The sequence below is a fragment of the Musca vetustissima genome, unplaced genomic scaffold (genome assembly GCF_032173495.1).
Source record: "Musca vetustissima isolate MV318-11 ecotype Yass unplaced genomic scaffold, APGP_CSIRO_Mvet_v1 utg2887, whole genome shotgun sequence".
NCBI lineage: Eukaryota > Metazoa > Arthropoda > Insecta > Diptera > Muscidae > Musca > Musca vetustissima.
Genome location: NW_026884039.1, coordinates 217,656 through 244,137, shown reverse-complemented (window position 1 = coordinate 244,137; position 26,482 = coordinate 217,656). Strand labels below are relative to the sequence as shown.

At 34.2% G+C, this 26,482-nt stretch overlaps 1 protein-coding gene across 1 annotated transcript in view; it reads right to left on the bottom strand.

The window, feature by feature from the left end:
• The window catches only part of LOC133331018 (dmX-like protein 2), a 190,910-nt gene that overhangs the window by 149,367 nt on the left and 15,061 nt on the right, over positions 1-26,482 (bottom strand). The window contains exons 2-4 of the mRNA XM_061539419.1: positions 21,679-21,896; positions 17,717-17,862; positions 1,956-2,159 (exon numbers count right to left, since the gene is read on the bottom strand). Coding sequence (XP_061395403.1) covers positions 1,956-2,159; positions 17,717-17,862; positions 21,679-21,896 — 568 coding nt within the window. The remainder of the gene's footprint in view (positions 1-1,955; positions 2,160-17,716; positions 17,863-21,678; positions 21,897-26,482) is intronic.

The window sequence follows — 26,482 nt, the reverse complement described above, 5'->3', positions numbered from 1 at the left end:
TAAGATGTTTGATTGTGTCTGTCAATAAAAGTTCTTGGTAGAACAAAGTTGCTGTGGTGTGTGTGTTGAGTGTGAAACTGCAAACTGTTATTTGTGTGTGTTGATCGCCGAAGATTTCTTAAAATTTCTTGTTGGAATATTTCTGATGAAATTGCGCCTGTGCTTTTTGATGTTTTCCTTGAAAATCTTCCTGCCACAACTTTTATTGTGGGCGTTGTCTTGATGATATGCAGCCTTGTTGCCCGATGAAATTCCTTTTTGTTACAGTTCTCTTACTGTGTGTGTGGTTTTCAATTCACAATCCTCGTCGCCAAATTGTTACGTTCGGAGGTGGTCGATTGAATGAACAACGATGTTTAAACATAACAATTTAATTAATTTATTAAATAAAAACTTAGAGTTGTTTTATGAGTTGAGAACAATAAATTATGACAACTTGCAGAGCTTTGGCGTGCATCTATTGGTGGTTGATCAGTGACTAAATGAATATGTAAAAGGAAGAGACAATGATACTGATGCATGATGATGCCAGATTGTTGCATTTTATGTGGTAATATTAGGGTTACCCTAACAACGAGTAAATACTAATTGAAATGTATACTGATAGAGGAAATATTTTAATAAAAAAGATGCACACATATTAATATTTGCCAAGATTCCTCACCACGGGAAAGTGGAATAACAAAAAGAAACCATACCATTACTCTACAAAAATGTGTTGTCGGGTTTGCGAAGAATATTTCCTATATAATTCCATATCTCTCATTACAAATTGATTTTTCGCCTATGTGGTTGACGTTTTTGTGGAATTAGTGATATAATGACCTTTGCACACCTTCGCGTTGTATGCATTTGTATTTTTATTTTTTAGAGTATGCATTTGTATGTTTTGATCAATAAACGAAGCATATATTTTAATTCAAATTTTTTTTATAACAGAGAAAACAAATATTTAGAATTTACACTGATTTCATATAACCGATGTATACCTGCAGTGGTGGTCACGTAAGTAAAACATGAAATGTGGTTAACATTTTTTCATTAGCCGTCGATTCGTTTGAAGAATTTTTGAACATTTTTCATTTAAAACACTTTGATAAACCGCACTTAAGAGATTTAGTGAAAATTATTCCATGCAATTTTGTCATAAATAGCAGTTTTTATGAAAAACATCGACTTTGAAGTGGCCACATAATTAAAACATTGTGTGTACATGTTTTTTTTTTTTTTTTGAAATTATTTAAAAAAACCTTAAATATCAAAATTGTTTGTGTTAGAAACTGTTACTGATCAACAATACTGTTGTGACTGATATATTTTTTGATAAAATATATTCTGTACTACTCGAACAATCGATTTGATAAAGTTAATGTCAATATTAATCCATATTTCCTCACATAATGCAAAAAATTTCGCTGCAAGCGTTGTCGATTCTATCTTTCGCGTACATTGGTTGCTGAAAAACATTCATTAAAAAAAAAAAACAAAAAACACACATTCTCTGTTAAAAATAACAACAAACAAAAAGATCATAAAAAAGTAAACACACACGGCGTATGAATGTGTTTGCAACAGAAAGTGTTGGGGATGTGTGGAATTACAAAACACTTGCCCAACAACTATTGAGTTCATGAACGTTTGTTGTTATTCTTGTTTCTGCCTTGAGCATTCGCGAATGTTCATTGTCATTCGCGAGCGAATGCCAGAAATGGTTTCATTCACCAACACAACGAAGATCGCTGTTGTGTGCTCGCACATCTGTGTGGCTCAGCCCTTTACGTTTTCGTGAAAACAAACCACACGTATTCCCTCTCAATTTAGACATGCCGTTTGTTTTGCATAGGCGGAATATTAACATACAAATACCAATGCAAGTAATATGATCATCACTGTCGTACATATTCGACTTAAATAGTTACTTTAGTTTTTTGCTCTAATTGAAATTTAATACTTACTTTGTTTATTTTCATACCAAATTTTTACAAGTCTGTCATTACGTCCACAGGTAGCAAACAATGTTCCATCAGGACTGAACGCCATATGATAAATAGGTATTGCCGTTTGGCAGGACCAAACATTTTCCCAATTTGTAACATTCTCAATATTTTCATTCGTTGGGGTTTTATTTTCTCGATCTCCTCCAATTACAAACTTTACACCTATAACAAAAATATAAAAAAAAATAATTAAAACGCATAAAAAATCGTTAAGTTCGGGTGGGCCAAACTTTTTATAGCCATGAGATGGACATTAAAAGTAGCTAAAATCGATATTGTATTCTTTATATGGTACCAAACTACATTCAGGATCTTAAACATTCCGTAACCTTTGTATAAAGCTGTGTTGAAAATGGACTTATATTGAACATTTGCTGTGAAGAAATTATTTATCCACTAAGGTCCCTGAAGTCAGCCATCGCTTAACAGTTGCTCGTATAGAGCCGGATTGTTTGTTGTGGTTTGAACTAAGAATATATTGAATCGCCTACCATTTATATGGCCATATTCGACTAACAAACCGTTACGTATATTAATAGATCCTATTTGAAATATCAACATACATTATTCACAATTGACTTTATGTCGTTATAAAATACCTCATCACAAGGTAGATAAATAAGGTAACCGTATGCCGGCAGCTGATGGTAATATTATATTCAAAAGAATTTTGTTATTTTAATTTGCCGTAGGTAGGAAAAAAAGTAAATTTGAAATTCAAATGAAAAACAATACAGATTTTGTTAAAAAATGTTATAAAATAGTTTAAAATAGTATAGTCCACTAGACTTTATTTTTTGCGGAGCTTGCCTCATATTTAAGCACCTAGGTCCTTCCAAATGTAAAATTTTGTTGAGTTCGGTTTATAACTTCCATAGCCATTAGAAAATTGTTGGTCCATTTCATGATATTAATATCAAAACTATTGGTGTTTGCTCTTACCAGAACCGAACGAACATACAAAATATTAAGATATTGGTTAATATTAAGATATTGGTTTTGATCACAAATTATTATGTACAGCACATAAAGCTAGATCGTTTCGGCAACTCAATATATGACTAATACGTGGGTCTAACACCAACATTTCGTGACGCTATATCTTGAATTTAAGATTATACAACAACAAACAGAAGAACAAATTATATCCTCAAGGATTAGGACAAATGTAAACAAATGTATGGAAGAACATTCGATATATTATTAAAACGCCAATTACAATGACTTCCGTTAAATAAAATCTTGAAAATTACGACTCGAACGGGTGATGAATCAACCATATGCAATACTAATGTTTATACTCTTTAAAACTTGGCTTTGTCGATACAAGCAAGGCCTTTCCCAAAATGTAGACCAATATGCTCCATTCTACTAGAAGTTATGTTTGTGGAAAAGTGTGGCCTCCATTTCATAGGGAAGTGCAAAAGGATCTGAAATCTTTAAAATTCATCAATATTTATATGATTTAGTTATTAGTTCACACCTTTGGTTCACACAAAAGCTCTGAGAGACTATAAAAATACACGAAAAACATGTTCAGTATCGGTCGACCTCTTGGTATTTGCGAAAATATATCGTCCAATCTCTTTAATTCTGTTTTAATAGTTTATTGCATCCTTTAAGTAAAATTTAATCCATAACACTACTATTTTAACAAAATTATTTGATTAAAATAAAAAAACTAAACAATTTTTTAATTCTTCAAAAATACGTTGTTCTGATTGATGGAATAAAATTCGTTTCAAATTTGATATGTTACGGCGAATCAATTTTTATTCGCCTTGTTAACTATTTTGACATATTATGTTCCTTGACCAGGGAGAAACAAAAATTTTATTATCGGAATAAAACAATATTTTAAAAATAAAATTAATACATTTGGGCACTTCCGCAAAAAGGTAAACCAAAGTCGAAGAATTTGTTTCTTTAATTGTGCTTAAATACTTAAAGTAAGGGCAAAAAATACAAAGAAAGACCACATTTATCATTTTTTCTTCTTGTTCTTAGCATAAATACTAATTTAAAGACTATAAATGCAGACAGTGCAGTGCCTTCGCAAATAAAGGATATGCCAAATTTTGAAGTTTTGAAAGTGCAATAATAATGCTTGATATCTCTTATTTATGTAAAGAATATTAAAAGTTCTAAATATTCTCACAATTCGCAGAGTTTTTTGAAGTCGCGAGCGGTCACTCGCTCTTTTGTGGCTTTTATCTCAAAAGTTAGAAACTGGAGGCTCTAAACTTTTTTACCACTGATAGTACACCTAAAATTCTAAAGAAAAGTATTAAGGGAGAATTGTAAAAAATGTAATTGTTTTCGATTTATTTAAGATTTAAAATTTGATTTTGTCTCTGAAAGTCGTGTAAGTGACTGCGGAAGTGTCCATGAAATTAAAAAATATAGTTTATTATGCAAATAAATAATATATGGACATATAATGACTAGCATTTCTCGATAATTATGGTTGTAACGAGCTGCACTTTTACTTATATATTTTTACAACAACAACAATAATGTTTATACAAATTATTTTACTGCTACATTTTCGATCATATTTGTTTTGTTTTCTATTATACTCATTATTCCCTTTGTTTTGCTATAATTATAGTTTCACTCAATTTGTTATGAAACACTCAATTTGTTTTGAAACACTCACTTTATGTTTTACAATAACAAATCAATATGAAGTTATTTGTAATTTCTCTTTGTCTCATTTTGTTCCCGTTAACTCGGTTTCGTTGCATTGTAACATTCTTTTAATAATGATGTTATTTAGAATTTTTGATCATTCTGCTTGAGATCTTCCATAAATAAAGACATTAAAATAAATACCCGGTAGTTTAACTGGGGTGTATTGGTACAACCAAATAAATTTATATTTTATAAATAATATTAAAATAAAAGAAAGACTGATTTGACGTTAAACGTCTGTCAAGGCTTCTTTTATATAAATAATAACAAGTTGGCAAATTTGACGGAAAACGTCTGCTCAGCCTCTTTATAAAATAATTGAAACACCTGCAAGCAGAACCATCTCATGCTCATCCCCTCTTATTACATTGGCGCCCAACTATAAATAATCCACGTAACTTGGAGGCATTGTTACAGTTTGTAGTTGTTGTTTGGAGATTTGTTTGTTTTGTTTGTCTGTGGGTACAGAAGAATTATATCGAAAAGATGATTCGTCGTAGCCCCAGAAATACACCAACAACTTCAGGCAATAATTTATCATCATCTTCAAATGCTGATTTATCAAATCCAGCTAGGAAAAGTCCACGTACTGCTCCTAATGTTTGTAATGTTGGTTCTTTAAATCAAGGAAATGCCCCAAACTCATCGAATAATATTTCTAACCCAGCTCAAAATATGAATGTTGAACAAAACTCTGGCGACGATATTCCAAACGCATTATTGCAAAACGTAAATGTTTCGCCTAATGAACGTCCAGTAACCAATTTATCAGCTCAAACTTCAAATATGTCTCAAAATTCAAGCACTTTTGTCAATAATAGCAATTTGTCCAATAATAATGCTGTAAATGTAACTCTTACCCAAGACCAATTCCATCAACTAATGAATAACTTTAATGTAAAATCTGAACCAAAAGCGACCTTTGTGAATTGTAGTGCAAGGTTTAACGGTGGCCGCAACACGACGAAAGTCGAAGACTTTATTGCCACAATACTCGTTTATAAAGAAGCCCAAAATGTGTCGGATATTTTAGCATTAACTAGTTTTCCGTTGCTATTGGAAGGTTATGCATCCACGTGGTGGCAAGGAGTACAAAATGAGGCTAAAAATTTTGATATGGCAATAGATTTTTTGCGCAAAGCTTTTACCCCTCCAAGGCCAGATTGGCGAATATTTGCCGAAATTGCACAGGATAAACAGAAAATGTTCGAATCCACTGACTCTTTTGTGTGTCGAAAACGACGATTGTTCGCACAGCTTTCCGAAAGATTGTCTGAGAACACCATGATTAATATGATATTCTTTCAATTGAATGTTTCAATAAGGGAAAAACTATCTCGAGATGAGGTGAAGACATTTCAAGATTTGCTTCAAAAAGCCAGAGATATTGAAATGTTTTTAGAAGAAAATAAAATTCCTAAGCCAAGACAGGAACCGTTTGAAAGGCCAAATATTAGATGCTCCTTTTGCCGAAAGAAAAATCACACAATTGATACTTGTTATAAAAAGATTGAATCGGACAGAAGAGGAAATACGAAAGTTCAGGAGTCGACAATAAATTGCTACGGTTGTGGTGCAGCTGGATATTTTAGAGCAAACTGTCCCAATTGCAACAATAATAAAAACCCAATCAATAGCCCAGAAAAGTTGGATTTTAATTCCTTGTCGACTACCATTGTTGGTAGAAATGTTCCAACAGTTGCCATTAATATAGACGGAATGGACGGTGAAGCTTATTTTGATACAGCAGCCCGAACCAGTGTTGCAGGGTATAAGCTTTTTCAAAAACTCAAGGAGAGAAAAGTCGAATTCCAGAGTGTTTCAGCAGAAATTGTTTTAGCTGATGGAATACCCCGGCAGGAAACAGTATTTTCCCCAATAGTCAACATTCTAATATGGAAAAGATTTAGAAAAATACGTTTTATATGTTTACCAAAAGCTAAGGATAATCGAACATTGATTGGAATCGATTTTATGGAACAGGCTAATATTGTTTTGGATTTGGCAGATAGATGTTGGCATTTCAAAGATGAACCAAATAAACATTTTGAGTTTAAAATGAATAAACCTGGAGAAATACGTTCGATACCAATAACGCACATCAGTGTAAAAGGTCACGAGGCGATCAATAATTATTTGTCGTGGTTCGAACAAACCAGGTCAACCACATCTAACACCGTCACTGATCTGGATCTATTAATAGAATTTTTGAAGACTGCGTTTCACAAAATTATATACCACAGGTTGATTCCCAATTGTTTCCTCCCATGAAACGTAGAGGGATTTCTGAAGAACCAATGGAACTGAATGTGTTCGATTTCAAACTAAAGGATAAAGAAGGAACTAACTTGTCTCTACTAGAGAAAGAAATTATTGAAAACCTTTTAGTTAATGTAAAAGACGTATTTGAAGACAGATCGGAAACTGTACCGGATATTGAACATTCCATAAATACCGGCAATAATCCACCAATATCATGTCCCCCGTACCGACTATCCCCAGCTATGAAAGAAAAATTAAAAATAGAAATAGCTGATATGTTGCAAAAAGGCATTATCGTAGATAGAGAATCTCCATGGGCTTTCCCAGTTGTCATGATCCCAAAGAAAACTGGAGGAATCCGTGTATGTGTAGATTATAGAAAATTAAATGCCATCACAATAACCGATAAATACCCCTTACCTCGTATGGATGACTTATTGCATGCAGCCAAAGCCACATCATACATGTCAACTATAGATTTGAAGTCAGGTTATTGGCAGATAAAATTGGCCAAATCGGATATGATCAAAACCGCATTCACAACACCGTTTGGAATTTATATATTTAAAAGAATGCCATTTGGACTAAAAAATGCTCCGGCAACTTTTCAAAGACTCATCGATAAGCTCAGAAATAGTCTTCCGCAAATTATGATCTTGGCTTACTTAGACGATATTATTATATGTTCAAAGAATTTTGATAGTCACATAAGTGATTTGAAATTGGTTTTCGAAAAGATGCGGAATTTCAAGCTCCAACTTAACCGAGATAAGTCTTTCTTCTGCAGGTCAGAAGTTAAGTATCTTGGTCATATTTTAACGGTTAAGGGACTAATGCCCGACCCAGATAAAACAAGCGCTATTATGCTAAGACCACGCCCAAAGAACCTAAAGCAGTTACTATCGTTTCTTCAAACTTTATCCCAAACTTTGCTGAAATATCGAAGCCAATTTCCAAACTTACAAAGAAAGATGCAAAATTTATTTGGGCAGAAGATCAACAACACGCGTTTGAGAAATTAAAAACGATGTTGTCATCTCCTCCAATTCTTAAACAAGTCAATGAGGATAAGCCGTTTAATTTAAAAACAGATGCTAGCGATTATGCGCTTGGAGCAGTTTTGATGCAGGGGGAGAAAGAGGACGAACATCCCATAGAGTATGCCAGTCGTTTGCTGCTGCCAGCCGAGCGTAATTATTCGACTACGGAAAGAGAGGCGTTAGCAGTTGTATGGGCTGTGAAGAAATTTCGTGGGTACATTGAGGGTTCCACTATAAACGTTCTGACAGACCATCAACCATTACGATGACTATTCTCAATCAAATCGCCAACAGGACGTTTAGCAAGATGGGCTCTAGAGCTACAATCGTTCAACCTGGTATTTGGCTATACTCCGGGAAAACAAAATGTTGTTGCCGATACGCTTTCCCGTCCACCCTGTCAAGTAGATACGCATACCGATATTAAATGTGAATGTTTTTCCATATCAATAGATTTCCCTAAAAATGGCGCTGCAGAAATACGTAAATTGCAATTGGAAGACAGTGATACAAAGGAAATAATTGAAGCATTTGAAGAAAACAATGAAAATGATGTTTGCTCCAAAATCATTTTAAATGACATTATATTGCGATACGGAGTTCCAAGACGGATTCACACTGATAATGGCCCGCAGTTCATTTCAGCTATAATGCAAAAATTGGCATTTTGCTTAAACATAAAACAATCATTTACAACTGTATACCATCCGGAATCAAATCCAGTGGAAAAGAAAAATCGTGATTTAAAGACACAGCTCGCCATATCTGCTGGTAAGGATCACACATCCTGGGATTCAAAACTTTCATCGATTCGTTTCGCCATGAACACAGCTAAATGTGAGAGCACGGGTTATTCTGCAGCATATTTGACATTTGGGCGTGAATTAAGGAGTCCATTAGAAGTACAACTTGACCTAAAAGCTGTTATTTTGTCAGAAAATTTTATACCTCAAATCACGCCTTTCCTGTTGAAAATGGCAAATATATTGAAGACGTCAAATGAGTCCGTAGAAATGATACAAGACAAAAATAAAGCTTATGTTGATATAAAGCGTAGAAAGGGTTTGGAATTAAAAATCGGGGACAAGGTTCTAGTGGCTACACATGTTTTGAGTAATGCTGGTAAAAACATCTCATCGAAGTTCGTACCCCGGAGGGATGGACCATACGTAATAACCTGAAATCCCCAAGGGAACATATCATGTGCCCCAATTAATTCTATGGCAGAGGGGGAGGTTGTAACGAGCTACATTTTTACTTATATATTTTTACAACAACAACAATAATGTTTATACAAATTATTTTACTGCTACATTTTCGATCATATTTGTTTTGTTTTCAATTATACTCATTATTCCCTTTGTTTTGCTATAATTATAGTTTCACTCAATTTGTTATGAAACACTCACTTTATGTTTTACAATAACAAATCAATATGAAGTTATTTGTAATTTCTCTTTGTCTCATTTTGTTCCCGTTAACTCGGTTTCGTTGCATTGTAACATTCTTTTAATAATGATGTTATTTAGAATTTTTGATCATTCTGCTTGTGATCTTCCATAAATAAAGACATTAAAATAAATACCCGGTAGTTTAACTGGGGTGTATTGGTACAACCAAATAAATTTATATTTTATAAATAATATTAAAATAAAAGAAAGACTGATTTGACGTTAAACGTCTGTCAAGGCTTCTTTTATATAAATAATAACAAGTTGGCAAATTTGACGGAAAACGTCTGCTCAGCCTCTTTATAAAATAATTGAAACACCTGCAAGCAGAACCATCTCATGCTCATCCCCTCTTATTACATTGGCGCCCAACTATAAATAATCCACGTAACTTGGAGGCATTGTTACAGTTTGTAGTTGTTGTTTGGAGATTTGTTTGTTTTGTTTGTCTGTGGGTACAGAAGAATTATATCGAAAAGATGATTCGTCGTAGCCCCAGAAATACACCAACAACTTCAGGCAATAATTTATCATCATCTTCAAATGCTGATTTATCAAATCCAGCTAGGAAAAGTCCACGTACTGCTCCTAATGTTTGTAATGTTGGTTCTTTAAATCAAGGAAATGCCCCAAACTCATCGAATAATATTTCTAACCCAGCTCAAAATATGAATGTTGAACAAAACTCTGGCGACGATATTCCAAACGCATTATTGCAAAACGTAAATGTTTCGCCTAATGAACGTCCAGTAACCAATTTATCAGCTCAAACTTCAAATATGTCTCAAAATTCAAGCACTTTTGTCAATAATAGCAATTTGTCCAATAATAATGCTGTAAATGTAACTCTTACCCAAGACCAATTCCATCAACTAATGAATAACTTTAATGTAAAATCTGAACCAAAAGCGACCTTTGTGAATTGTAGTGCAAGGTTTAACGGTGGCCGCAACACGACGAAAGTCGAAGACTTTATTGCCACAATACTCGTTTATAAAGAAGCCCAAAATGTGTCGGATATTTTAGCATTAACTAGTTTTCCGTTGCTATTGGAAGGTTATGCATCCACGTGGTGGCAAGGAGTACAAAATGAGGCTAAAAATTTTGATATGGCAATAGATTTTTTGCGCAAAGCTTTTACCCCTCCAAGGCCAGATTGGCGAATATTTGCCGAAATTGCACAGGATAAACAGAAAATGTTCGAATCCACTGACTCTTTTGTGTGTCGAAAACGACGATTGTTCGCACAGCTTTCCGAAAGATTGTCTGAGAACACCATGATTAATATGATATTCTTTCAATTGAATGTTTCAATAAGGGAAAAACTATCTCGAGATGAGGTGAAGACATTTCAAGATTTGCTTCAAAAAGCCAGAGATATTGAAATGTTTTTAGAAGAAAATAAAATTCCTAAGCCAAGACAGGAACCGTTTGAAAGGCCAAATATTAGATGCTCCTTTTGCCGAAAGAAAAATCACACAATTGATACTTGTTATAAAAAGATTGAATCGGACAGAAGAGGAAATACGAAAGTTCAGGAGTCGACAATAAATTGCTACGGTTGTGGTGCAGCTGGATATTTTAGAGCAAACTGTCCCAATTGCAACAATAATAAAAACCCAATCAATAGCCCAGAAAAGTTGGATTTTAATTCCTTGTCGACTACCATTGTTGGTAGAAATGTTCCAACAGTTGCCATTAATATAGACGGAATGGACGGTGAAGCTTATTTTGATACAGCAGCCCGAACCAGTGTTGCAGGGTATAAGCTTTTTCAAAAACTCAAGGAGAGAAAAGTCGAATTCCAGAGTGTTTCAGCAGAAATTGTTTTAGCTGATGGAATACCCCGGCAGGAAACAGTATTTTCCCCAATAGTCAACATTCTAATATGGAAAAGATTTAGAAAAATACGTTTTATATGTTTACCAAAAGCTAAGGATAATCGAACATTGATTGGAATCGATTTTATGGAACAGGCTAATATTGTTTTGGATTTGGCAGATAGATGTTGGCATTTCAAAGATGAACCAAATAAACATTTTGAGTTTAAAATGAATAAACCTGGAGAAATACGTTCGATACCAATAACGCACATCAGTGTAAAAGGTCACGAGGCGATCAATAATTATTTGTCGTGGTTCGAACAAACCAGGTCAACCACATCTAACACCGTCACTGATCTGGATCTATTAATAGAATTTTTGAAGACTGCGTTTCACAAAATTATATACCACAGGTTGATTCCCAATTGTTTCCTCCCATGAAACGTAGAGGGATTTCTGAAGAACCAATGGAACTGAATGTGTTCGATTTCAAACTAAAGGATAAAGAAGGAACTAACTTGTCTCTACTAGAGAAAGAAATTATTGAAAACCTTTTAGTTAATGTAAAAGACGTATTTGAAGACAGATCGGAAACTGTACCGGATATTGAACATTCCATAAATACCGGCAATAATCCACCAATATCATGTCCCCCGTACCGACTATCCCCAGCTATGAAAGAAAAATTAAAAATAGAAATAGCTGATATGTTGCAAAAAGGCATTATCGTAGATAGAGAATCTCCATGGGCTTTCCCAGTTGTCATGATCCCAAAGAAAACTGGAGGAATCCGTGTATGTGTAGATTATAGAAAATTAAATGCCATCACAATAACCGATAAATACCCCTTACCTCGTATGGATGACTTATTGCATGCAGCCAAAGCCACATCATACATGTCAACTATAGATTTGAAGTCAGGTTATTGGCAGATAAAATTGGCCAAATCGGATATGATCAAAACCGCATTCACAACACCGTTTGGAATTTATATATTTAAAAGAATGCCATTTGGACTAAAAAATGCTCCGGCAACTTTTCAAAGACTCATCGATAAGCTCAGAAATAGTCTTCCGCAAATTATGATCTTGGCTTACTTAGACGATATTATTATATGTTCAAAGAATTTTGATAGTCACATAAGTGATTTGAAATTGGTTTTCGAAAAGATGCGGAATTTCAAGCTCCAACTTAACCGAGATAAGTCTTTCTTCTGCAGGTCAGAAGTTAAGTATCTTGGTCATATTTTAACGGTTAAGGGACTAATGCCCGACCCAGATAAAACAAGCGCTATTATGCTAAGACCACGCCCAAAGAACCTAAAGCAGTTACTATCGTTTCTTCAAACTTTATCCCAAACTTTGCTGAAATATCGAAGCCAATTTCCAAACTTACAAAGAAAGATGCAAAATTTATTTGGGCAGAAGATCAACAACACGCGTTTGAGAAATTAAAAACGATGTTGTCATCTCCTCCAATTCTTAAACAAGTCAATGAGGATAAGCCGTTTAATTTAAAAACAGATGCTAGCGATTATGCGCTTGGAGCAGTTTTGATGCAGGGGGAGAAAGAGGACGAACATCCCATAGAGTATGCCAGTCGTTTGCTGCTGCCAGCCGAGCGTAATTATTCGACTACGGAAAGAGAGGCGTTAGCAGTTGTATGGGCTGTGAAGAAATTTCGTGGGTACATTGAGGGTTCCACTATAAACGTTCTGACAGACCATCAACCATTACGATGACTATTCTCAATCAAATCGCCAACAGGACGTTTAGCAAGATGGGCTCTAGAGCTACAATCGTTCAACCTGGTATTTGGCTATACTCCGGGAAAACAAAATGTTGTTGCCGATACGCTTTCCCGTCCACCCTGTCAAGTAGATACGCATACCGATATTAAATGTGAATGTTTTTCCATATCAATAGATTTCCCTAAAAATGGCGCTGCAGAAATACGTAAATTGCAATTGGAAGACAGTGATACAAAGGAAATAATTGAAGCATTTGAAGAAAACAATGAAAATGATGTTTGCTCCAAAATCATTTTAAATGACATTATATTGCGATACGGAGTTCCAAGACGGATTCACACTGATAATGGCCCGCAGTTCATTTCAGCTATAATGCAAAAATTGGCATTTTGCTTAAACATAAAACAATCATTTACAACTGTATACCATCCGGAATCAAATCCAGTGGAAAAGAAAAATCGTGATTTAAAGACACAGCTCGCCATATCTGCTGGTAAGGATCACACATCCTGGGATTCAAAACTTTCATCGATTCGTTTCGCCATGAACACAGCTAAATGTGAGAGCACGGGTTATTCTGCAGCATATTTGACATTTGGGCGTGAATTAAGGAGTCCATTAGAAGTACAACTTGACCTAAAAGCTGTTATTTTGTCAGAAAATTTTATACCTCAAATCACGCCTTTCCTGTAAAATGGCAAATATATTGAAGACGTCAAATGAGTCCGTAGAAATGATACAAGACAAAAATAAAGCTTATGTTGATATAAAGCGTAGAAAGGGTTTGGAATTAAAAATCGGGGACAAGGTTCTAGTGGCTACACATGTTTTGAGTAATGCTGGTAAAAACATCTCATCGAAGTTCGTACCCCGGAGGGATGGACCATACGTAATAACCTGAAATCCCCAAGGGAACATATCATGTGCCCCAATTAATTCTATGGCAGAGGGGGAGGTTGTAACGAGCTACATTTTTACTTATATATTTTTACAACAACAACAATAATGTTTATACAAATTATTTTACTGCTACATTTTCGATCATATTTGTTTTGTTTTCAATTATACTCATTATTCCCTTTGTTTTGCTATAATTATAGTTTCACTCAATTTGTTATGAAACACTCACTTTATGTTTTACAATAACAAATCAATATGAAGTTATTTGTAATTTCTCTTTGTCTCATTTTGTTCCCGTTAACTCGGTTTCGTTGCATTGTAACATTCTTTTAATAATGATGTTATTTAGAATTTTTGATCATTCTGCTTGTGATCTTCCATAAATAAAGACATTAAAATAAATACCCGGTAGTTTAACTGGGGTGTATTGGTACAACCAAATAAATTTATATTTTATAAATAATATTAAAATAAAAGAAAGACTGATTTGACGTTAAACGTCTGTCAAAGCTTCTTTTATATAAATAATAAAAAGTTGGCGAATTTGACGGAAAACTTCTGTTCAGCCTCTTTGTAAAATAATTGAAATACCTGCAAGCCGAACCATATCATGCTCATCCCCTCTTATTACATGGTGATAAACAAAAGAAGCATAATTGAAAATGTATCTTTCGGTGTGAGCATAATACTACTAAATAATATCCGAATAAGGAAATCCCGGTAAAATTTTAGTACAGCCCCCATATCGAGTATATAAATCAGTATACATATGTCATTTTTATCCATTTAAATGTCAGCTATTACTCTTGGATATACAAGGTACACCTTCCCGCATTAAAAGTAAATATCATGGAATTTTTTATTAAATTTTCCCACAAAAGCCAATTAATCCCCTAAATATTGATCGATCACTATCAACACAGCTATGTTTTTCGTTAACCAGATTCCCATCAGAGAATGACATCCATTCAACGCAACTAGTAGTACACCGGCTAACGCAATAGAAAAATCATTCATATTCACCAACGCAAATTCTCCTAAGCATAACATAAACACAAAAGTAAGTCAAATACAAATGAATCCCACCGGACTACAATTGTTTCTACAAACAACGCAAATGATCGTTAATAGCAGAGTTTGCACTACCGAGTGTGTGGAGAGCGCAGGTTGAAATAAATCAACCACCAAATGAATAACGTGTTATACGACCAAATGACTTATTGTGTGAAAAAGTAAAATACAAAACTGGTGTTGAGAATAACATTGAGAGTAACATTAAGAGTAATTTTCTATACACAGGGGTTGGCTTGCGGTATATTATTTTTGACTTGCGTTTTGCATAAAATAAAATAACGCAACAACAATTAATGGTAAATTAAAAATTAATAGTGCAAAAACGTTTTTTTTTTAACAAAAAATGAATTCATTTTTTATTATAAAAAATTATAATATTGCTACATATAAAATAGTCAGTATAGTTATAAGGGGAAATAAAAAAATTATTTAAGAATTAAAAGAATAATTCGTGTTGTATGAGAAATTTTAAAATATTATGTATAACATAACAGAAATAAAAATAAATTAGAAACTGGATTGTCGTAGTTCATTCTAAAATTAACTGATCATAAAAACAAACTTCACTCATAGAGTAGTACTGTTATGATGCGGTGCACCGCATTGATTCGATTGACGTTGTTTCTTTTGCGTTGTTTGCATTGTTTATGTTCCCCCGCACTCACATGCATAAAAACACTCTGAACGAAGCCGGCGATAGCAGAGAGTGTTTATACGAAGATATGATGTGAATGGAAAACAATCGGTAAAGTGAGAGTCAACAATGGCAGTATTTTCACGAATGACCGAGTGTTGACTGTGCTATACCGCATCATTTGTAGTTGCGTTAAGTATTACTATCGCTTTATTTTATGCATAACGCAAGTCAAAAAAAAGCCACCGCATGTCCATCTCTGATTCCCATCTCCGTTTAAAATTTATTGGTGGTCGGGCTGTTAACGTGCACTCTAGAGCGATTAGAAACTGATAATCTGATCACCATCAAAAGATGACAAAAATCATAGCTATCACCACGATATTTCCGCCCTCAAATGTGATAATACTAAACAATATTAGAATACTTCTACAGCTGTAAATTTTTCAGAATAGCGTTCACATCCGTGTACATACATCAAAATAATTAATATAAATTTAAAGGTGAACCACAACTATTGGATTTACAGCCAACTTCTGATATATATATATATATATATATATATTCATCCGAATTCTTGGTCGGTGATATACATGTTTGCAAAAAGTGGTCAGTAGCCCCCATTTTAGTTATTTTGAAGACAATTTTTTTTTTTCACCGAATTCCATATAATGGTACCGCTCTAATTTGGAGTTTCTGCGGTGTTTTCCATTTAATATCGCTGTGATTCGGCATTTCGGATCCCTGGCGAATGAAAAACTTAAATTTTTTGTTTTGGTACGAGTAATTTCCTACCCCCTTTCCATTCAGATGGTTAGCATTACGTTATTTGACACTATTTGCCATTACGTTATTTGACACTTTACGTTACGTTATTTGACACTTTACGTTACGTTATTTGACACTATTTGCCATCTGAACATAAAATCCGGAGTGCAGTTCGTCCTCGGACGGCTCACAAGAAAGACGTAAAAATTTTAAATGAGTATTACACGCCCACGGGCTTAAAAATAGATTTTTACAAAATGGCGGTTGTTAAGCGTTCGCTTAACTAACACGTGTGTTTTTAAATACGGATAACCTATAAATTACGAGTCGTTCAACAGAATCCAAACAGCTGCGCATGAAATTTTTAATTTTCGTAAATTTAATAACAAAAGAAGATGCTTTTCGCAACTATGTGACTCCTTCACAGTAGAAGAGTTCACTGATACACAAGGCTTAGAAAGTCTGAACATTGTGGTCAAATTCTTAAAGAAGATCGAAGTCAACCTGCAAAACACAAACCACCATCTATGGATAAAGTCAAATTCGTAGCTTAAGCTACATATGGAGACATGGCTCTGAACATTCTAATACCAAATAGGACGTGAGCCAAGGAGGAGAGGAGTTAATTGGAAAAAAAAATCCGGAGTGCACAAATTTGACGTTTTTTGGACATCAAAGATATTTCATTCATGGCCCTTGGAACTAGATTCTCATATATATTGAATTAGATTTTAATCGAATTTGACGGTGGGCATCATTCGCTTGAACGCATGGTACAATAATAAAAGGTAACAGCAAATCCCAGCTGATTTGATTCCAACGTAATACTAGTGTCAATATGAATTTGACAAATTATGTTTTTAAAAATCACCCAACAGGAAAATTGGAAATTGTTCATTATTAAATGTGCTCCCGTATTCAATTTACTCAATCTGCCTGCTGGGAAAGTTTGAGGAAGCAAATCATTCTTCATGAAATAACTCGCAATTCCCTGCATTTTCATATGTGTTACACATATAAGTGGTTATGGCTCAATTATAGTAAAGATGTGGAAGCGATAGAAATATAAATTTGATAGATTTTCATTCATGTTTTTCAATTTTATTTTGAGGATTCGAAAATATTTCATTTTCAAAATAAATATAATTTCTTGATAATTTGTTTGTTTGTTTACATTTTTCTGTCAAATGACGTTGACACTAGTATAACTTACAACAAAAAATTTCCATGTGGTTGTTGTATCGTGTGTTGTACAACAACACTTACTGTTACCTTCTATTATTATACCATGGCTTGAACGTTAGTATTGTTAAAACAACTTACCTGTTGGTTCGTCGTCCGCATACTCATTAGATTTTTCTTTCCACAATTGAATTGTAGAACCACCGGTTAAAAGCCGCGTTCCTTCTAAATTCCAGGATAATGTAATTACATGGGAATGACTAGTAAACGATCCAGTTTGAACCCACCTAAAAAGTTAAATAAATTTCAATTTAATAATCAAAATGGTTAAAACCATATTCATTTGGACTTGAAAAACGTTTTTCTAGTATTTCTATTTCTTGTGACATAAAGTGTACATTGTAAACTAGCAATATTTTGCGAACCATGCCTTTGGTAACAACATATTGTTATTTATGACAATTTCCAAGGTGTATGTATCAGATACAACAACAAACATTTTACAAAAACAACATTGTTGTTATAGAAATTAAATTGTCATGCTGACAATCAGTTTTTTACAAAAAACAAAAACAACAATTCTTTAAGGAATAATTAATGAATTTGTGTATTCTTGGGTTATTGACGGTTTAGGTCTGTGAAAAATAAAGTTTAAGACCTGGTCGAGATTAATTTTAAGTTTCCACATGCATCCCATAGACATAAATCCCCGGCCAAAGACTAAATCATGGAAATTGTGTTGACCGTATAAAATCTTTCCATAGGCGTATTTAACCTTCGCCGAGAATTGTGACAAGCACCAAGGGGCCGATTCCAATATAGGATAACAAAATCTCCTCGATTTTATGAGTATCAGGAATTTAGGGACAGATTTCCACACATAACATAAAATATGTGGACCATTCGGCGAACGGGGTTATAACTGTTTTAAGCCTAGGTTTCCTTTCCGTCCACCTCATGAATTAATTCTTGAATTTTTATTATTAAAAATGCCTACATTTAAAGAACATTTTCGAAATCGAAATGTAATATTGAAAATGTTTTTGACAATTTACTTTACAAACAATAAAGACAAAAGTTTAAAACCATATGATTGTCACTTACACCTTGGCACTTTCTATCATTTATTTACAAATGTTTCTCAGTTTGAAAATATTTAATAAGTAACATTTCAATTACAATATTACGTTTAATTTGCGCATCGACTTTTGACCACATAAAGAGATTTTCATATTTATTATGTTAAGAATTGCAAATATGTTTTCCTTAGTTCTAGTGGCAAAATTGTATTTTTGGCAATCCAAAACATATAAGAGTAATAGAAAACGGTGATTTTATTTGTTTTCCATTAATTTTTGCTGTTCTAAATATTTATGTATGGAAATATTCGTAACTTATGTTGTATGATGTATGGAAATTCGTACTTAAGTCTATAAAAAATACGAAACGGTACTAAATTTGGTACTATTTGTATTTAGTTGAGCGTATAGAGATGGAATCCTGTAAATTGGAAATAGGACTACTATTGGAAAAGTACTAACTGGTACTAAATTTGATGCAAGTTGGGAATTAAAATGACTGTTGGAGTGAAGGATTGAGGTAGTTTTGGAAATACTTGTATTTAGGTGAACGGAGAGACCTTGATCAATTTTCAGAGTTGGGATATGGAGGAATCGTAATTACGTGTACTAAATTTGGTACAATTTGATTTTGTGTGAACGAATAGAGCTGGACTCCAGAAATTTCGTGTCTAAATGGTACCAAATATTTTCAATTTGTTTTTGCGGATCCGGCTGAAATCCTGAAATTTGGAATTAAAACTAGTGTTGGAATGTAGGATTGAGACATGGAGGTAGTTATGTTGTACTAAATGGTACTAAACTTGGTGCAATTTAGATTTTATTGGTCGGATAGATATGGAAACCTGAAATTTAAATTAAAATTACTACGAGGAACATGATTGATGTAGTTTAGGAGATTCGTACTTATAGATATGAAAAGTACAAAATTGTACTAAATATGGTGCAATTAGGATTCTGAAATTTGGCAAATTTGAGATAGTTTTGAAAATTTTTGGATACGAAAAGCAATAAATGGTTCTAAATATGGTACTATTTGTTTTGTGTGAAGGGGCAGGGCGTGAATTCTAAAATATAGAATTAGAATTACTGTTTCAGTGTAGTGTAGTTTTAGAAATTCTTACTTATGAGTATGAGAAGTACTAAATGGTACTAAATTTAGTACAATTAGGATTGGGTAAATGGATATAGCTGGAACCCTGAGTGGGCCACTGACGGAGAGTTAAAAAGAAGCACCAAAGGATTTTTGGAACTAAATGAATATGATGTTCTAGTTATTTCTACAGCAAATGAAGGTAATATTGGAACTGATATGTAAGTGAGTAGTTGGTCACTCTCGTTAGGTATAAATAAAGAATTAAGACTGTATATGTTATCATAGGCGTTATGGCATTAGGTCATCCAGTAAGGCCAGTCGATATGTAAAATAATTTTTCTTTTTTAAAAACAATTATTCAAGGCTTATATAAGACGGGCAGTAGGCACAGCTGAGTATTATGTTTACTGTCAACTCATATTTTGAAACATATAAGTTCCGTTCCAGAACCTAAAACAATCTACTACTTTTTCAAGTTTTGCAAATTTAAGAGAGCCCAAAACAAAATGGCGTTCTCTTTGTAAACTTTTTACTCGAGAAATTTGGCCGAGTAAAAATGGTAAACAAAAATGCCTACTTCTGATTGGCTATGTTGATTTTGAAGTGATTTTGCCATCTAATTTTGGTATATTTACTAGATTTGCGTTCCCGAACTTTTCAAAATATTTTGTACTCTGAGAGCAATTTTGAAATGTTTCCCTTTTACTAGATTTACTACTAAAAAAGTACTGGAACAGACCAATACATACAAAATTATGTTAGACGTCAAAACGAAAATATTAACATTTTGCCAAAATTCAAATTATTTTAATTTACATAGTCTCTGTGAAGCACATTTGGACTATTTCAAGATTTTAAAGAACATTTTCAAGTGAATTATCTTAATAAATTATAAATTGTGTTGTGTTTTTTATTTAAAGGCAAAATAATTAGTTTTCTACTCGATAAAAAATTGACATTAAACTTAAGTTTTCTCTAGGGTGATTCCACGCTTATTTAAGAGAACCCCCTCTATTCTAGATTTTAAAATCTCAAGATTTTCAATGGGCTGATAAAATAATACTAAAACTTGTTAAAGTTTGTAACTTTCCAGATATGTATATATTTGAAGATCTAAAGAAAAAAATAATTTACAACATTTTTTCTTATTGTTTTATGTTTAAAAAAAATACCATAACGGATATCACGAACAATATAATTTTAAATGTCCATGAAGAGTTGATAAAATTTAGGACCAGTTTTTTTAGTAAGAAAACATTTCCAAGGTGTATCATGAAATTTTTGGCGGCACTACATTTATTGTAATATCATGAATTTGAAAATAAAATAAATAAATAAATTAAAAAAAAACATCTGGAAAAAGTATAAATTTAGTAAAACGGATATAATTTTACTTACAAAATAGGTCACAAACACTTTTGTTTGAGATGTCTTTCAAAATCGATTAATGTTCCGCAAGAAGTCGCCAGAACCTGTTCTATTTCTATTGTTTTTAAATGATTTGCCAAATTCTGTAATACATTCAAAATTGCTAATGTATGCCGATGATGTCAAGTAAAAATCTATTTTTATTTTTAAATGAGTAGATTCTGTAGATAGTTTTCTACCCCATTCTGTGGATCATGGTAAGTACGTGATCCCTACGAAATTGGGAGATCGCCCCCTCGGTCGGCAAAGGTGGGAATGAGACGAGGGAAGGTTCAATAAAAAAGACCATAAGTATGTTTATTACGAACATATTTTAAAAATTCCTGTTATATTTCGATTGCATTTCCTACGATATGCACATTTTATTTAAAATATGATATGTGTTTATGGATGTTTTCTATGTGTTAAAAACTTGGTTGTATGTTGTTTTGGAATCGCTCTTAGCCCTTAGCTAGCACTAAGGCAAACATAAAAATATTAATTTATTTAATTTTTATTACCTATAATCCAGATAATGGGTGAATCGTTTTTCTGTTTGTAATACTGGAGTTGGTTCAAAAATACATATTTTATTTTCATATGCTGCTGCAATCTTTCCAGTGTCTGTGCTACAATCCAGTGCAGATATTTTCACATAACCATGAGTTGCTCCTGGTATTATCTGTACCCGCTCAAAAGTACTTGCAAGCACAACAATATTACATCCAGCTGCGTATGCCTATAAATATATTTAGAAAAACATTACTTTAATTAAAAACGGATAAAAGTATTAATGAAATAAATATGATTATATTTGGACATGTTATGAAATGCCCCTTTGTTTGAGTAGTTAAATCGTACTGTTTTGCATAATGTATTACATTTATTGCCCTAAAGGCTTCGTTATACATGTTAAGATTGAAATAAATATATAAAAAATTGAGAAAATCTTTTTTGGCTGTAACAATTTATATAATCCAATAGATTTTATTTAATCCCAGCTTTTTCATCGAAAATCCATAATCAACAGTCATCAATTTTATTTGTGATACAAATTATTTAGATAAAAACACAACTCATTTTTATATATAATAATTTTCCATTCCATTCCTACTGGAGTAGTCATAATCCAATTAATCAAATTTTTTAATCATAATCTATAATAATCAAAAACTTTTTTTTTTGTAATTTAATCGGTATAATATTCTTTAGTAGTTCAATATCCCTCCCTTTTACATTTAAGCCGCTTAATACGATAAATTTTATATTTAACACTAGATAGCCGAAGGCAGTCATTTTTACCGTTTTTCAATTTCAAGTACAAAAACAATTGTGTATATTATGACCCAGCTTTTTAAAATTTGGTGACTTTTTGTACCACATAGAACTACGTTTATTAATCATAGTAGCTGCTTCCTCCCCTCTTTCATTCCCCGTATTCACATGTGCTATACCTATATAGCCTAAAAGCGGTCATTTTGACTTTTTGTGAAATATTAAATAATCAAACTACTTTTATTATTGTATAAAGTAAATTTCTTATATGACAAGATCACTACAACAACATCGAAAACCGTTTGATACTCTAGAAACACAAACGAACACACAAATCGGGAAAAATAAATTTTATATTTCCAGTCGATTTCACTCTTAGAGTAAAGACTTCCTCTTTTTTTAACATTTTGTCCGCGTTCTTATTTTTCATAAAGGGAAACTCGAGAGCCCTCCCCCATAAAACAAATAATAACAACGTTTTGTATGATTGTAAATAATGTAAAAAATATTAATAAATAAGTTTAAAAAAATTTCTTTACAAAATACATTTTTTTCAGAGTGAAGTCATTTTGACCGATTTTAGGCAATATAGGTATATACAAAATTCCCGTCTTTCTAGTGTTAATTGTGAAATGTAGCCTTAAGGTCGAAAGACTGGGCACTATGAAATATATAAATAAATAAAAAAAATTAATAAAAATTTAATTTATTATAAAATTGTGCAATGAAATCTGTTTGTATCATATATAGAAATGGATGCTTACATTATCAGTAGTAAAATACCCTCCCACAAGGGCAGATCTATAGATATCAATAATTGTGTAATATAAAATCTATATAACAAGATTTTTAAACGAACTGAACGATTTCATAATACTGTCAACGTCCGGTATAATGATATATTGTCAGGCCCATTTGCTACAGCGTAAAATTCGTTATATAGCGAAGTTTTTTAAAATGCATTTTTATTAAAAAAGTAATTCTCATTTGAATGCATTTCTAACATAAAATATAGTATTTAAAATAACAATAATAACAGGTTTAAATATTTTTATAAGACAAACCTATTATTTTTTACACCATTCGTCCCCAGATACAAATTTGGAAACGTTCGTTATATACGGTAGTCAGTGTAAAAAGTCGACTATTTTACTCATTTGTTATATCCCGAATTCGATTAATAGAGTATTCGTTATACCGAGCATTGATAAACTACTCGAAATAATAATTACTATGTATAATAAAACAAGTAAAATTATAATTGAAGATAATCGTCTAGGGAATTTGTTTTTTGTCTTCCTAATGTCGGGATGTCAAATTAACAAAACATTAATTATACATTTAATCAACTTGTTTGCATTATATACTCCAATAAAGTATTATCAACAAATTCCTATTGTTCTTCTATTTGACATTGTTTCAAGGTATTGAAACCCCCATTACAGACGATTTATAGAAAAATCTGTATTTAAATACATTTCAATTAAAATGGTTAGATCGGTTTTCTTGAATCGCATATTCAGATTTAGCAAAATATGATTTTTGTAAAGTCCGCATCTTATTTTTAAATAAAAAGGGTGCGGAAATGGCAACACCAAAACCAAAGTTAATTCTGTCGTACCCTTTTAAAAATTGGAGAATGGAATACCACACAGACGCGATGATGAGGACTCAGGACTTTATATCGAGAATGAAAGATGTCAAAACGTATAGAACATATTAGCGACAAAATAGCTTCCGATATATTGAAAGAACAAACGTATAAAGTTAAAGGGGTGATTGAGACAATTTCATTGTGTAGACATCGCATTGATGGGAAGTAACGACTCCGGAATACTGTCGTTAGGCGTAGATAATCCGAATGAAGAAAATTAAGAACACTGTTGCGATATAGATGGCGATGAAAAATATAGAAAAGAATTGGAGAGTACATCTCACAATGAAAATACATCCAGAAGTCTATTGTTAAAGAAATGAAAAGTGCTGTTTTTTCGGTTTTAGCAGAAGAAACTACGAATCCCAATTCCACGGCGGCTGGTTCTGGTACCGGATTGACTCGTAGATGGACTCCGACCAGAGGCTGCCACCTCAACAATTTCATGTTCGTGTAGGTCATTTTTGTCATGGGAGCGGCATTATATCCCGGAATGCCTGCTCCGAACCCTACTGGTCCGTGCCGGGATTGTAAGTAACCCCGGACCTTGATTCTGCAGTGTTTGCAGAAACCGCATCCACCACAGATCTATCTCGGTGAGATGCAATGGGTGTGGAGAATGGGTGCATTTTCGAGGCTGCTCTGGACTGAACAGGATCCAGGAGTACTGCGAAAGGAGTTACGTCGCTTCATGCTGCGCTAGCATGTCTCCCAGTGTGTCTCAAGAGTCGTCGTCCGATTCATCATCCGAATCGTCATCGTCGGAGTACGAGACACCTCCGCAGTCTCCCCAAAAGCAAAAAGGACCGTACCAGAAGCGGAGGTGGGGGACTCGCATTCTTATTATCCGCCGTAGCGGATACATATTGTATTCGCTATGGAGGCATCTGGCTGGATGCCAACGGACGCGTCCACAGGTTGCGGATAGTGGGATGCCCTATACATCTATTATAGGGTAACTGCGAATTAAATAAGCAGTCGCGCACAGTATTCAGCGGGTCTAAGGGGAGAGTCTCGGAAGGAAATGACCGAGTGCCAATGATCCTTAGACTGACGAGGCGAAAAAATTGGCGGCCCAAATGAACCAATACTCATGGGTTCCTGGTCCCCTGCCCTAAAGGACGACTCCCTAACGCTTAGGTGTAACGACTGTATTCTAACGGAGCCTGGTTGATACCTGGGCGCCTCAACCAGTATTAGGTTTAGCTACCGAGTCCTTGCCATTGTAAGGAGGCTATGCCATGGTAGACATCTTGTCCTACACTTACTCAACTACTATTGTTAAAGAAATGAAAAGTGCTGTTTTTTCGGTTTTAGCAGAAGAAACTACGAATCCCAATTCCACGGCGGCTGGTTCTGGTACCGGATTGACTCGTAGATGGACTCCGACCAGAGGCTGCCACCTCAACAATTTCATGTTCGTGTAGGTCATTTTTGTCATGGGAGCGGCATTATATCCCGGAATGCCTGCTCCGAACCCTACTGGTCCGTGCCGGGATTGTAAGTAACCCCGGACCTTGGTTCTGCAGTGTTTGCAGAAACCGCATCCACCACAGATCTATCTCGGTGAGATGCAATGGGTGTGGAGAATGGGTGCATTTTCGAGGCTGCTCTGGACTGAACAGGATCCAGGAGTACTGCGAAAGGAGTTACGTCGCTTCATGCTGCGCTAGCATGTCTCCCAGTGTGTCTCAAGAGTCGTCGTCCGATTCATCATCCGAATCGTCATCGTCGGAGTACGAGACACCTCCGCAGTCTCCCCAAAAGCAAAAAGGACCGTACCAGAAGCGGAGGTGGGGGACTCGCATTCTTATTATCCGCCGTAGCGGATACATATTGTATTCGCTATGGAGGCATCTGGCTGGATGCCAACGGACGCGTCCACAGGTTGCGGATAGTGGGATGCCCTATACATCTATTATAGGGTAACTGCGAATTAAATAAGCAGTCGCGCACAGTATTCAGCGGGTCTAAGGGGAGAGTCTCGGAAGGAAATGACCGAGTGCCAATGATCCTTAGACTGACGAGGCGAAAAAATTGGCGGCCCAAATGAACCAATACTCATGGGTTCCTGGTCCCCTGCCCTAAAGGACGACTCCCTAACGCTTAGGTGTAACGACTGTATTCTAACGGAGCCTGGTTGATACCTGGGCGCCTCAACCAGTATTAGGTTTAGCTACCGAGTCCTTGCCATTGTAAGGAGGCTATGCCATGGTAGACATCTTGTCCTACACTTACTCAACTACTATGGAGCCTAGTAAATTTTCAAAAACCCCTAAAAACAAAAACAAAAAATCCTCTACGACTGAAGTTGGTGTGGCTGCCTTGGCACCCTCAGTCTCTCATTTCACAAGATCAAACAACCTATTTAAGAACTCGGACTCAGACACGGACTC